Source organism: Myotis yumanensis, unplaced genomic scaffold, assembly GCF_028538775.1.
Source record: "Myotis yumanensis isolate MYYU_CA2020_CCGP unplaced genomic scaffold, mMyoYum1.0.hap1 SCAF_1, whole genome shotgun sequence".
NCBI classification, from domain to species: Eukaryota; Metazoa; Chordata; class Mammalia; order Chiroptera; family Vespertilionidae; genus Myotis; species Myotis yumanensis.
The window spans coordinates 75,575,348-75,588,489 of NW_027223752.1; the positions used below are offsets into that span (position 1 = coordinate 75,575,348).

Genomic DNA, 13,142 nt, shown 5'->3' on the forward strand with positions numbered 1-13,142 from the left:
TTTTTCCGAGTCGTTAGAAGAGTTGACATATCCCTCATTAGAAGGCAAAAGAAAAAAATGATCCTCATTATGTTTTTAGGGGGTTGTTTGAGATGGGGGAAGGAGTCTGGGGTCACCTTACATACCAGCGCTGGGCCAGCTTTGCTCGGAGCTGGGCCCCTGCCATGCTCCAAGCCGGTCTCTTCCTTATTTGTGAGAGCAGATGCTTGGCAAGCCCATAGATGCCAGCGAGAGCATCATTTAGTTTTACGTTTGCACACACGCCTGCTTCTGGGCTGGCACATTCGTTAGCGCAGTTTGCGGAGAGCTGCATCAAACAAGATCCGCTTTCATGTTAATGCGCTAATGACGACGGCAATCAAAAAAAAAAAAAAAAAAAAAAGGTGACGTCTTGTGTCTGCTTTCCAGGGCTGATGTTTATATTGTCCAAACTAAACAAACAAACAAGTAAACAAAGAACACGCACAGATATCATACAGGTAAGTATTTCTAACAGAAAGAGAAAGCGCAAGCTTTAAGCTTCCGGTCTGGGAACCTTACTCCCGTCCCCCCCACGCCTCCGCCCGAAGAGGAGTAGGTATAACCATCCCATTGGTTCTCCTGTGGGAAGAGCTTAGTTCTTGTAACTTTATCATAGTGTGCACAGTGGGCTGCTGGTCTCTCTCCCACTTTTAGGAGCCAAATTTGAAAACCTTATTCATAAAGAGGAGGCGGGCCTCTGCGGGGGAACACGGATACCTTCTCATAACACATTATGTCAGGGCACTGGGTAGAAGAAGCAATATGAAATGCGAGCACCTCTATGTTTTAACTTGTGTACCCTCACCATGCATTTGTTTAATGTAAAACAAACAAAGCCTCGACAAGGGTTTAACAGGGTTTTCAACATCTCTGCAGATAAATGTGATTTATTCCTAAAGAAGAAAAAGCAGCTTAGAGCAGGCCATGAAAACTGCCTTTAACAACAGTTTTGTGTGTGTGTGTGTGTGTGTGTGAGTGACTGTGTGTACCAAGACAACAGCACTGGTTTCGAATCGTTCTATTTCACTCACAAAACCTGCATGAGGCACTTTACATGGAAAGAGAAGTTTGCCTGATACCTGTTTACCAGTTCACCGACTTTCGCGTTCCGTTTTGTTGAAGGCAACCCCTGCAGAGCTAAAATCCGCCGGATCGGACCTGACACACCTGTCTTTCCAGAGGAAGAGCAGCAGGCAGACCTGGGAAACCCTTTTAGGTACAAAATGAACGGGGTGCTGATGGCATGGTGAGTTTTGTGAGGGAACCAAGCAATGCAGATAACTTACACACGTTTGTAAAAACTTACACCTTTATTAATAGCTCCAAACTCGCCAATTCAACATTACCAAAGTCATGTTTTGTCAATGTATTTTACTAAATACATTTCTGGGCATACATTAATCTTTAACTTCCCAAAAGATAGATTTATAATGAGTTCACTGATGTTTTGCTTTAGAGTGAAATCTGGTTTGCAGCATAGAAGGTGACCAAATAAAGTGAACAGATACACCCTCTGCCTGATTCTGCTTCTTGAAAATCGTCCCAGGTTCACTCCCAGCACACTTCATTCGTCCCAAGCTGAATATTTCTAATGCCCCAGTTATGAGCGTTTTATAATTACGTGGTATAAAATGCAGGTGAAAAGCAGTGCACCAAATGCACTTTTAAAGAATTTTACTCATAAAAATACGATCGCACATCACTGAGAACTAGCCACGTTTTAAAAATAAACTCCTGTCTCGGCTGGCACCTCGCTCCAGCCGCCCCGCTCCGCCCCCAGCCCGCGGAGGAGTGCGGTTTCTAGACACAATGTAACGGATACTTTCGAATGAGATAAATGAGAAATGTTTGGTGCTCAAATAAGTCTTAGGAAAAGAGGAAATTCTCATCAAGTGTATTTTTCAGCTTGGCTCAGGGCCCTGGAAGTCAGGAAGCCGCGAAGCCTGGGCGAAGGTGAAGGCGGCGGCGGCGGCGCGGGCTGCCCGCGGGGACTCGGAGCCCGCAGGCGAGGGCGAGGATTCGGCTTCGGACCATGGCCTCAGCGTTGCTGGGACCCGGCTGGATGCTGCCATGCGGTCATGCGACCCTGGGTGTCTGGGTTTTATGAAGAGAAGCCGGGAGGGGGAGGAATCTTAGGGGAAAAAAAAAATAAGAGGGTGATTCGGGGACTGGGAGGAGCACTGAAAAATCACACCTTGGAGTCCCCACGTTTTCCCTTTTGTTCAGTATTCAGGGAGAAACCATCCGGAAGGAAGACAGATTATGACTATCTATAAACCAACTGTTTGACAGAGACAGAAACGCTGACAATGAGTGGGTTGTGTCTGTAGCTCTTGGCTGCTCACATCAGCAAGGGATGAAGGAAAACAGAGACTCCTGCTATGTTTGTCTAAAGAGGCAGTGGTGTGACCACGGGCAGCAGGGGTTCAGCTGGAGTTCAGGGCAGATGTTGCCAGGAGTTGACGCTGCAGGGAAGTGAAATTGCTTCCGGATCCACCTTCGCCCCCGCAGCCTCTGGTCCAGGCCCGTCAGGGCGCAGCGGCGCCGTGGCACAAGGTGACGATGTCCGTGGGGAAGCAGGCTTTGAGCAGGATGCCCCTCTCCCGGTTACAGTCCAGCTCCTGGATGAATCCGTACCAGTAGATGACCAGGCCCGGCCCGAATCTGCACAAACACGAGAAAACAATATACACGCATAGCATCAGTGTAGCTCCCCACACAGGAACCTCTGAAGCACGGATAAGATGGTTACACAGCGTTATTGCACAATGTTTTCATTTTGGTTGCTACATAATGACTGAAAGTAGCGGAACTTACGCCGAAGAGTTAACCTAATGCAAGGCACATTTATTGCCTTTCTTTCAAGGAACCTGACGTATGTCAGATGTATGCGCTGCCCTCATTACCTTTCAGGAAGATGCTATGGGCTTGGGCTGGTGTGACCACTTAGCTGATGGAGGATAAAACCCGAGTGGAAACAGTGATGAGCCGGGGGCACCGGCTTGGGATTTTAGTCTTCTTACGTTCAGAAGTATTCTGAAAAATTATCTTAGCTATTTTCAACTGAGGAAAAAGAATACTAAAAGAAAAAAAAATAATTAAAAAAAATGGAACAGCCCAAGGCCCTCTTCGGGCTGTCATGTTCTATCCGTGCATCAGTAGGGCCCAAAGTCCCTTCTGTCATCCTTGCTTTTCAGCTTAAAAGAAAAAAAGTCCACAGGACAAGGGGACACCTCATAGAGACCTTCTCCCCGGGCCTGCATTCTCTGCGCTCCCACCCCTCCAGTGCAAGCACGACATGAAATTTGGTCGTAGGTTCTTATGAAAACAGGAACAATGGCGCACAGGCCTGTGACAAAGCACAGGCAGATGCAGGCTTAAAACCTCAATTTTCCTAAATGGTGCCTCCGAACGATCTCGGATTTGGCTAGCAGCGGGCTCAGGAAGTCGCCCTACGGATTCCTCACCCCTCAGGAAGTCGAGACCTCCAGGCTGGGTTCATAAAGATGCAACCACGATCCATCACCGCGCGCACACAGAGAGGTTCTGCACATCAGTTTCACGTTTTCCCTACTGAAGGTACTTAATTAAAGGGCAGCACTACTTTCGGTGTCGTGTTGCAGGAATTTTACAGTGGAATCATAAATTATGAATGCTGGGTTAGTAAAAGGATGTCTAAAAACAGAACTGCTTTCTGTATTCTGACGTTACAGCAGGCTGAACCACGCCAGGCCAGAAAGCTCTTTCCTTCCATGATTTATTATATGCGGCGGCGTTCTTGCCAAAACTAACAGTACAGGACGGGCTGTGAGATACTGTGTGCCCAGGAACAAGTTCAGCTGGATGTCACGGACTGGTTTGTTTGGGGATCCACATCAGCAAAGTAGCCCAGTTGGAGGCAAGATTCATGACAACATTTTGCATCCCCTCCGTGCAAGGACAGAACCACGAGGCGGGAACTCATCCGCTGAACTTGGTCTAGGGGACGCAGGAGCTACGTCTGGATGAGACGCCTTGCAGGACCAGGCCCTGTGACGTTTACCTGAATGCAGGCCTGGCTGCAGATGCTCTCCTCCTCCTCCTCAGCGTCTCTGAGGAAGGTTCCTTTGGGGTCAGAAGACTCAGACTGCCTTGGCACAAGGTGTGAGCTCCTGTGCTGACATACACACAAGGCAAAGCTCACGCCTGGATGAGAACTTGCTTCTATGTAACCGAGTGCTGCTTAGTAACTTTAAATCACAAACATTTGTCTGCAACTGGAACATAGACTATTTGGTGTCTTTATTTTACAAAAAGCACTGTGATTGTTATCAAATGATCTAAGATCTGTCAAAACAAGTCTGGGAACGGCAGGAAGACCTGCGAGTCTCGGGACCGGATCTGAGAAGCCTCAAACCTTCCCATCCACAAAGCAGCCCTGAGTCACAGCCTCGGAGACCCAACCTAGAGCGCAGAGCCTTCGCCCATCATGTGATGCAGCCATTCTGGAGACCGTGATGTTCTTTGGAAAGGCACTGATATTTCCACAAAGGGAGAAAAAAGTCTGTGATCTAAACAGTCATGGAAAAGAACAAAGAAATATATGGGGGTCATAAACAACAAGCCCGGTGTTTTAAAGATTTAATAAAACAAAAACACACATCACCGGCACCGAGAGCAAGAGCAGCCTGTACGTTGGCCGAGCAGCTAAATCATAAGCCAAAGGACACGAAGCATGATAGCTCTTTGCAAAAATGGCATTTTCCAGGCGGAAAAGCCAGGCTGGGGAACACCTCAGCCACCAAGAAAGGGGACTCGGTTCACTTGTGAGGCCACAGGTGAAATCTGCAACTCAAAAGGGTTTTTGCGAGATTGGGAATCTGAACATTTCATGGGGTGGTTCCCAACCAGGACCCTCCGAGGTAGTGATGAGGGTCTGTGAGTTGTCATCGGTACATATGACGAGGGATTCCTAAGGAGCCTCTACCATGTATCCAAGTGCTTGTTTCTTAGCTTTCGGATGAATTTATAGTTACTTAGGTAATACTAGCTCTCTCACGTGGCTCAAAAGCTCTGATTGAAAATATGTGCTTAACGACCAGGAAAGACAACCACCCTTTGTAAATAGAGATTGGTAGATGGAGGTTTTCAAATTATTGGCCTTGGAGTGAGAAAGGTAATAGGAACTTTAGAGAGTGACAAGGTTGGAAATGTAATGACAGGACAAGATCTGGCCTTGTTCCTGATACCCACTTGAGTGCCTTTCTGAGCTGTCCCCAACTCGGGATCCAGAGACTATGCGATGCTGGCAGATAACCTTTCAGCAACTTGTCTATTTATGAAGAGGCTGACCATATTAACAAACTTGACATCATTGCTTCCTTGGTGATCTGAACTAACAGAAGGGAACCTTATGGTTAACAATTGGAAAAACCAAGCAAGCCAACTTCAGCGTTTTCTTCTGAGAAGGTGTAAAACAGAGACAACAGGACCTACGAAATTTTTATGTAGGTCAAGTACATGCTTGTGGGTTGAGTGATTTCACCTTTTGGATGCCTGTTGCCATTTATTGTGGCACTAGTGGACGAGAGAGTGAGATCGCTGGGAAGGCAAACATAACCTTTGTGACCAATAAAAATCAAAGAGACTGTTAACGGCGTTTAAAAGAAAACAGAGTCCCTGGGTCTGAGCGAATGTGCAAAGCAGAAGGTTGGCCTGCTACTGGGGTTGCAGCCCTCAGCACCAGCCTGGGGACACGCAGTAATGGGATGTATACGGATAGCTGGGCTGATTCTGTAAACACATTGCTGGGCTAACTGTAACTTTAATGTCACTACTCTATTCATGGTCAAGTAATGAGATCAAAGACTCCAAATGGATTTTACAAACTCCTGTGGAGCAGACACTGGAATGTGAGTGACGTTTGAACAAGTTAATTTTGCCTGCAAATAAAATACCACCAAATTAGAAAAAATAAATACCTCTTGGAAAAAAATGGGAGGTGAAAGTCAGGAGCCACGACAGACCCTGAGGGGATGACGTTCTAGGTAAATGCGTTTGTAATTTGCTTCTCTGGGTTCCTTTCATTTTAGAGTATTTAGAGAAATTAAACAGGAGGCTGTGGAACGAAAGCTGGGCACCCTTTTGGTTTTTTTGTGCACATCTGTCTCCCAGGGATCAGCTTGGTTTCACCGTGTGTCTCTCTGCTCTATGGTGATCCTGTTGGGGTAAGCTTCCTTGCAAATTAGTGACATTTCTGTGACTGGATCTATGAAATCAAGGTTGGGCTTTTATCGAGTTAAAAAAATGGAGCCAACACATAAAAATTGGGAGGTTGTACACAGAATCCTGCATATTCACCGGCTCCTGAGAAATGAACTGATACGGCCACAATCAGTTGGAGCTGAGTCTGGGCTGCCCGCCTGGACCTGCCATGTGCTCTCAGGTCTGCCACAGTCTCCACCGCTCTCTGGAGCTGTTACTCTGGCGAGGCTCAGTGCCAGGTGCCATTCCTCATCATGCCTCACTTTAGATTTTCTTTAATTGTAGAGCCCTACTTCCTCATACTCACATCTCTGTCAAATCTGGGAAAGCAAAGACAAGCTCAGGGGATTTCACCTTTCACTAAAGGAACAGAAGATAATACACTTTTTTTTTTTTTTAATGTTCTGCCTACGCTGCTCATTTCTGTTGCCCACCTGCACCCTGTGGGCATTTAAGACTTGGTCCTGCCTTGGGATCTAACTCAGAGGTTCCCAAACTTGGGCCAGAGGCCCTTGAGTGGCTGTGAATAGACTGCAAGACATCCTTATGCACACTAAGCACTATCCTCTGAAAAAATAAAATAGATCTCGTCCTCTTTTGGAGAGGTAGATAACAAAATAGGTAGCTTTCAGGTATTATGTATTTTCTAAGTAGAAGGAATCTAAAAGTACAGCTATAGCCTGGCCAGCATGGTTCAATGGTTGAGCGTCAATCTATTAACCAAGAGGTCACGGTTTGATTCCCGGTGAGGGCACATACCCGGAGTGTGGACTTGATTCCCAGTAGGGGTCGTGCAGGAGGCAGCCGATCAATGATTCTCTCTCATCATTAATGTTTCCATCTCTTTCTCTCTCTCCCTTCCTCTCTGAAATCAATAAAAATATATTAAAAAAATAAAAACACAGCTATAATCACGTGGGGGCAGGAGAGTTAGCCATAATTCCTTTTTGTTTTAAAGACTTTCAAATTTGGCAGGATTAGGGACACTGTTCTAATGGGTTTGGTCTCCTTTTCTGGATGAATGTGTGACATGGAGGTGAACTGCATACACGAAGGAGATTCTGTGATATGGGTAACACTGAAGATGTCTGAAAATACTGAGCAAACGTGTAACTAACCTATCCCTGCACATGAGGTTCATCTTCACAGTAAAAAATGGGCTAGAAGGAAAGACACAGTTCCTGCCCCGGGTCGCACTGAGAACTCACTCTGCCGAGAGCAGCCTTGCTGCTGCTATCTCCGGGAAGAGGTGCAGAGAGAAGCACCTTACTGCCCTGGGCAGCGGCAGTAATGAAAAGGGACCCATGCAGAGGTGGTGCTGGAGTTCGAGTTGTGACTGAGAGTTGCAGAGAGATACTATGTTGGGCTGACTCGGAAGGTGGTCCCCGCCTCCTGGGACTCGTGCCCTTGTTTAATGCCCTCCCTTTGAGTGTGGGCTGGATCTAGTGTCTAGGTTCTAAGAGAAACAACACAGCAAAAGTGACAGGATGCCACTGTGATTAGGGTACAAAGACTGTGACTTCCATCTCACTATCAGACACACCCCCGCCTTCTGGGCTCCCATACTTCCATGAAGCAAACTGCCATTTCGGAGAGGCCCTCATGGCAAGGAACTGAGGGTGGCCTGGGGGCTGCAGCCAGCGAGGAACTGTGCCCCTCAGCCCACCAGCTGGTGGGGAACTGAATCCTGCCAACAACCGGAGTGAGCTGAGGGGTGTGGTCTCATCTGAAGGTTTGACTGGGGGAAGCCCCACCCCTCAGTATCTTGAATGGAGCATTGAGAGACGGTCGAGAAGCGGATCCAGCTAAGCTACGCCCATGTTCCCACTCACAGAAAAAGTGAGATAGTAAGTGTGTGTACTCCTAAGTTATTAGCTTTGGGGTAATTTGTCACATAGCAATAGGTAACTAACATATATACTGCACACTTGAGTAATCAAATGCCATTCTTCACATATGCAGCATGAAGAGTCCTGTTGGCTATAAATTAGATTTTTTTTTCTGTTATAGTCGCACCCAGAATTTATAGCAGAAGAGGTCACTGAATGAGATGATTACTAAGCAGCCACTCTTCACCAAGGCAAACCGGTGATGAAGCAAGTCGATGCTTTTCCACCAACAGAGCTTCTTGGCTCCTAACTGAGACCACACACCAACACCTTCCCTGCTGCCTGTCTAGGGCCCTGGGGTCACCTAAACATGTAAAGAAATCAAATATAGAAGAAGAACCCTACATGTTTTCTATACTGCGGTGGTGTGTTTTTAAGTTTGGTCAGTAGGTTTCTGAAGTTGCAAATCTGAAGCAGATGAAGCGGGGGGCCGACTCCAGGCAGAACGCTTGGCCACCTGAGGACTGCCGACAACCGGGGAGGAGACACTGAATGCGTCCCCAGTCGTGGCGATCCAAGGTGGTGCTGGGGCTCGTGGACTCGGTCAATGTCAACAGGTGCTAAAGGACAGTCTGAGGAAAACGGGCGCTGGTTACATTTTGTTCAGTTAAGACAGGCAGTGCAATCTGTAATATATTTTTAAAAGATCTGTCACCAGGAATGTTTTAAAAATGGTACTTCAGTGAGTAAGTTCTTAGTTTCCCAGAAAAAATGTAGCTGTCCTCAGATAGTCTCTAGGATGTCAGATTGTAAATGTTGGGCAGCATCGGGTATAAGTTAGAAACCATGCCTCTCAGTCCAAGGTTTCCTATAACTCTCTGAGAAACTCAGAGGCCCCGAATTCAGGGAGGACTTCCTTTCTCTTTCTTAACTATAAAAAATACGCGCCCCCCCCCCCCCCGCCTTCCTTGCCACACCTTTCACTATCCTGTAAGACAGGAATTAATTGGATGATATTTTCACTTACCTTTCCCTTGTTAAGACTTTTCCTTGAGGTACTTTCTTCAGAGAGTGCTAAAATGAAAGGTAGATGCAGGTATGCAGAGATTTCCAATCCTAGTGTTGGATATCGCTTTGCTAAATTAGCCCCAATAACCAACTTCCTGGTTGGTTTCCTGAGGCCCATTTAGCTTCTATGGCTCCAGAGATTTCAGAAGGCCCTTGATCGTACATAAGGTCTACAAGGATGTTGTCTAAATACATATAAAACTATCTGAATAAACAACAATGAAGAGGTAACGAACAATTATAGCACACTCACGTGGCAGGCAATGACTCCATACTTTTACACGTGCAGACTCATCTGAAAGTCACAAGCACCCTGTGAGGGGGGCACTACGATCATCCCCATTTTACAGATGAAAAAACTGAGGCACAAAAAGGAACAGGCTTTGGACCCCAGCGGTCTGGCTCTGTGGCTTGTGCTTATAACCATTACACTACACTGTCTGTCACTACACCTTGTATTTACACAGCAATTTATAACATTCACTCAACTTTGAAACATATTTACCACATCTGGAAAAGAGAGAAGAGCAGGGGCCCAGAAGGCAGGCGACTAATCAAAAGCCCAGTGTATGAGTCAGGATTCACCTGTCTCCGTGGAATCATTTTTCAGGGACAAAGTCAATAGTTCCATACTAAAAAGTCTATCTAGCCACTCATTTCAATGTAAGTGTCACCATGTTTAGGAAGCATATGGCAAAGCAACTTATAATTCAGGGAAAAGAACTGAGAATTATAGAATCACTGCCTGAAGTCCAGAGAAGATGAATGCTTCCTGCTAGGAGAAGATTCAGAAGTTATGGGACAGAATCTAACATGAGGAGAGAGGAATAAACCCAGAACACTCCTGCAGCCTGTTCCCATTAATGGACACCAACAGCTGGAATAAGTTACCACGAAAACCGAGGGAAGCAGAGGGTCTACGTGAGCGGGTCAGGAAGAACCAGAAAAGAAGGTTCAGACTTGCTAAGCAGGGTTGACAAAGGGAACCCAAAGGCCCACTCTTGCTGCTAAAATACTTCTGGCATAAAGATGTATCTTATGTTTGTGGCATTAATTTGACTTATCTATGTTTTCAGCTCTATGAGAAAAATCATTACATATTTTTAAAAATATCAGTATGATTTTATACCTCTCTTGGTAATACGATATGAAGCTGGGACTCATATACTGTCGTACACTTTGCTTCTCCACAAAGAATAAAGGAAACTCATGAAATTGATATCATACTTCTCAATGAGCTGAATTACCATGTTTACATAAAGGATTCTCACTCACTATACTGGGGTTCTACAATATTAATCTGGATCAAGTCAACCAAACAATTTGCAGTTGAAATGAAAAGAGGACTATGGGATGATTTGATGATTTTAGTCAAGTTTCTTGTTCACAAGGGTCTTCATTAAATAATTAAAAAACCATATATATATATATATATATATATATATATATATTCCCCTTTTTCTTTCTCATTCTGAGTTGCTGTGTGGGGTCTGGGGTAACTTCGGAAGATGTGTGCAGACATGTGGCTGTTGGAAGTCAATTGTTTCACCATCAAAGACTTGCATGTGGTTTTTATGAAGAATGCATTCGCAAAAACATAGTTCAGGACGAAGGAGAAATATAAAACATCTTGTAATTGTTTTAAAATAAACTCTTACACTGTTTATTTAGTTTTAATCTGCGTGTTGTAGATTGGTTATGCACTTGTTAATCACTGTTGTATGTATCTCCAGACAGAGTTGTAAATAACTTTTCAGTCCAAGTGAAATATGCTTGCACATGTTTATGTGCAGAGTACGTGTGTATTCATGCCTGTGCGTAAATATGTGTACAATAATAATAGATTAGTGATCATGTAATATAACATCGTAAGGTTCTGGCACTATGGTCAATTTAATATACAATGCAAACATTCTTTTTATTTTGTAATATCTAGAGATGAAATAAAAACATAACTTGGTTGTTTTATTCACTTTCTTTTCTTGGCAGGTCCGTGTTTGCAAATTGAAAGGACTCAAGAAAAAAGAACCCCAGTTATGAGTATTCTCACTCAACTCATGGATCTTGATGATTAAAAATGCAACTCTCTTTGTAACATCAACTCACCGTATATAATTTTGAAAATAGAAAAGGAAAAATATATTCTAAATACTGATTCACTTCAGGCCTGAATGCCACATAGAAGATAAACAGAAAATATTTGATTTTGAAGAAAGTTTTTAAAATGTATATAAATACACAACTACAACCACCTGAAATCCTCCTTGGTGTTTATGTAACTTGGCATTTCCGTGTCTACATTAAATTGCCTGGAAAAGTGCTTCATTTTCCCTGTCCTTTGCCCCATGTTGGATAGACTCAGATGCCACACTCACAGTCTTTCTAGCCTATCGTAACTCTCTGCTCAGAAGAGAGAAGCTGAGTGAGGTAGAATAGGAAACAAAGGCAGAAGCTATGTAATCAGCTGCTTTCATATCTGTTTTCCTGGAGAAACGCTTTCTCCCGGCAGTGGGCCAGCTGCGCTGCGTTTACCTGTTAAGAATGAACATAGCACAGACTGTGCATCCCCCCGCGGACAGTACAGGTCACTGAAGGAAGGCTCCTCCCTCCTGCAGCAGCTTACAGCTCAAAGTTTAATAACTTGGAAAAAGTCTATTCACATTTTTAAGTGTGAAATGCAAGTAATTAACTGAACAAACAAAATGCTGACCAGTTCACAGCAAAAGACAATTTAGAGCAGCGAATGCCAATTTTCAGACCTCACAGACCACCAGTGGTCCAGGACCACTGGTTGGCGACCGCTGATTTAGAGCAATGACATGATATTCTAGAAGTCTTCCTGGACGAGGTGAGCTCTCAGCTAAGTTGCATTTACTCATATAATGCCCTCTTCATTTTCTCCATTAGATGTTCATTTTTTGAGGTGAAAATAAAGAGTGGGATCAGAGGGTCCCAAGAGAAATGAAGAGTTGGGATCAGAAACATATTGAGATTATTTCGTTGTGAAACTGGAGGATGAACTTAAGTACAATAGTCCTGGTCTTTGTTTCAAATGAGGATATATTAAGTGGACAGTACCTGTCCCCAAGTAGGAAGAAGAAATACCAAGTGCAGTAAAAGAAACCAAAATCCTTAAAGTCCTAAAGTACTCAAGGTCATGTACGGCAAAAACATTTAAGTACTAAGAGTGAGAGACCACTTCAGGCAGACCTTGGGTGCAAATCATATCTACCAGCCTAGAATTTATACTCCAGCCTTCTTCCCAAAGTTGGGGTAGTTTACAAAATTGGTTGTGTGAATTATTACATGTTTTCTCAGTTATTTCCCCAGGGAAACATGCCAAAGGCAAACCCATCATTTCCGCTGATTTAGTGTTTGATGCCAGAGAATTTATAATTGATATGACAACCATAATGAATAGTGATCCCCAGGCTGGCCGAGCCTGGCTGACAGTGTGGTGGTCCATTCTGGGTTCGCCAGACTCATTCTGATAAATTTGGAGGTTATTCCTGAACTTCTCACTTCCAACTTTCTGAATAGTAGAAATTAGAAATGCTTTACAAAATAGAAAATATTTTACTATATAAATGTTGTTTAGCCCTGATTTTTTTTTTTAACATAGTTTTTTATTACCAGGTAGAGGGGGGTGGGTCTCTTTTTTCTTGGCTCGATTCTCAAAAGAGCACAGGGTAACTCAGAGTTCAGTGAGACATTTATCTCAAGGCACAAAGAAATTTATGGGTTCTAGATAGAAATATAAATGTCTGCTTAAAATAAAAAAATACTGGAATTTTCATCCTTGGCAAAGTCGAATAACTGAAGGATTAAGGCTGCTACATGTTTGCCCTATAAATCTATCATTATCCCAGTGTGACACAGTGCTTCAGGTATGTCCGATCCCAACTCGCTCTGAATGGGTAGTTAAACATTCCTTTTACTCACAATACATATTTCCCGATAAGGAAAAATCTCTTTGGCTAA

The 13,142-nt window shown here is 44.2% G+C and overlaps 1 protein-coding gene across 1 annotated transcript in view; it reads right to left on the reverse strand.

The window, feature by feature from the left end:
• Nucleotides 1-1,332: 1,332 nt before the first annotated feature.
• Nucleotides 1,333-13,142, reverse strand: part of CDIN1 (CDAN1 interacting nuclease 1) — a 212,667-nt gene continuing 200,857 nt past the window's right edge. Inside the window, exon 11 of the mRNA XM_070405288.1 lies at nt 1,333-2,685. Within this exon, the coding sequence (XP_070261389.1) occupies nt 2,550-2,685 (136 nt within the window). The 3' untranslated portion in view covers nt 1,333-2,549. The remainder of the gene's footprint in view (nt 2,686-13,142) is intronic.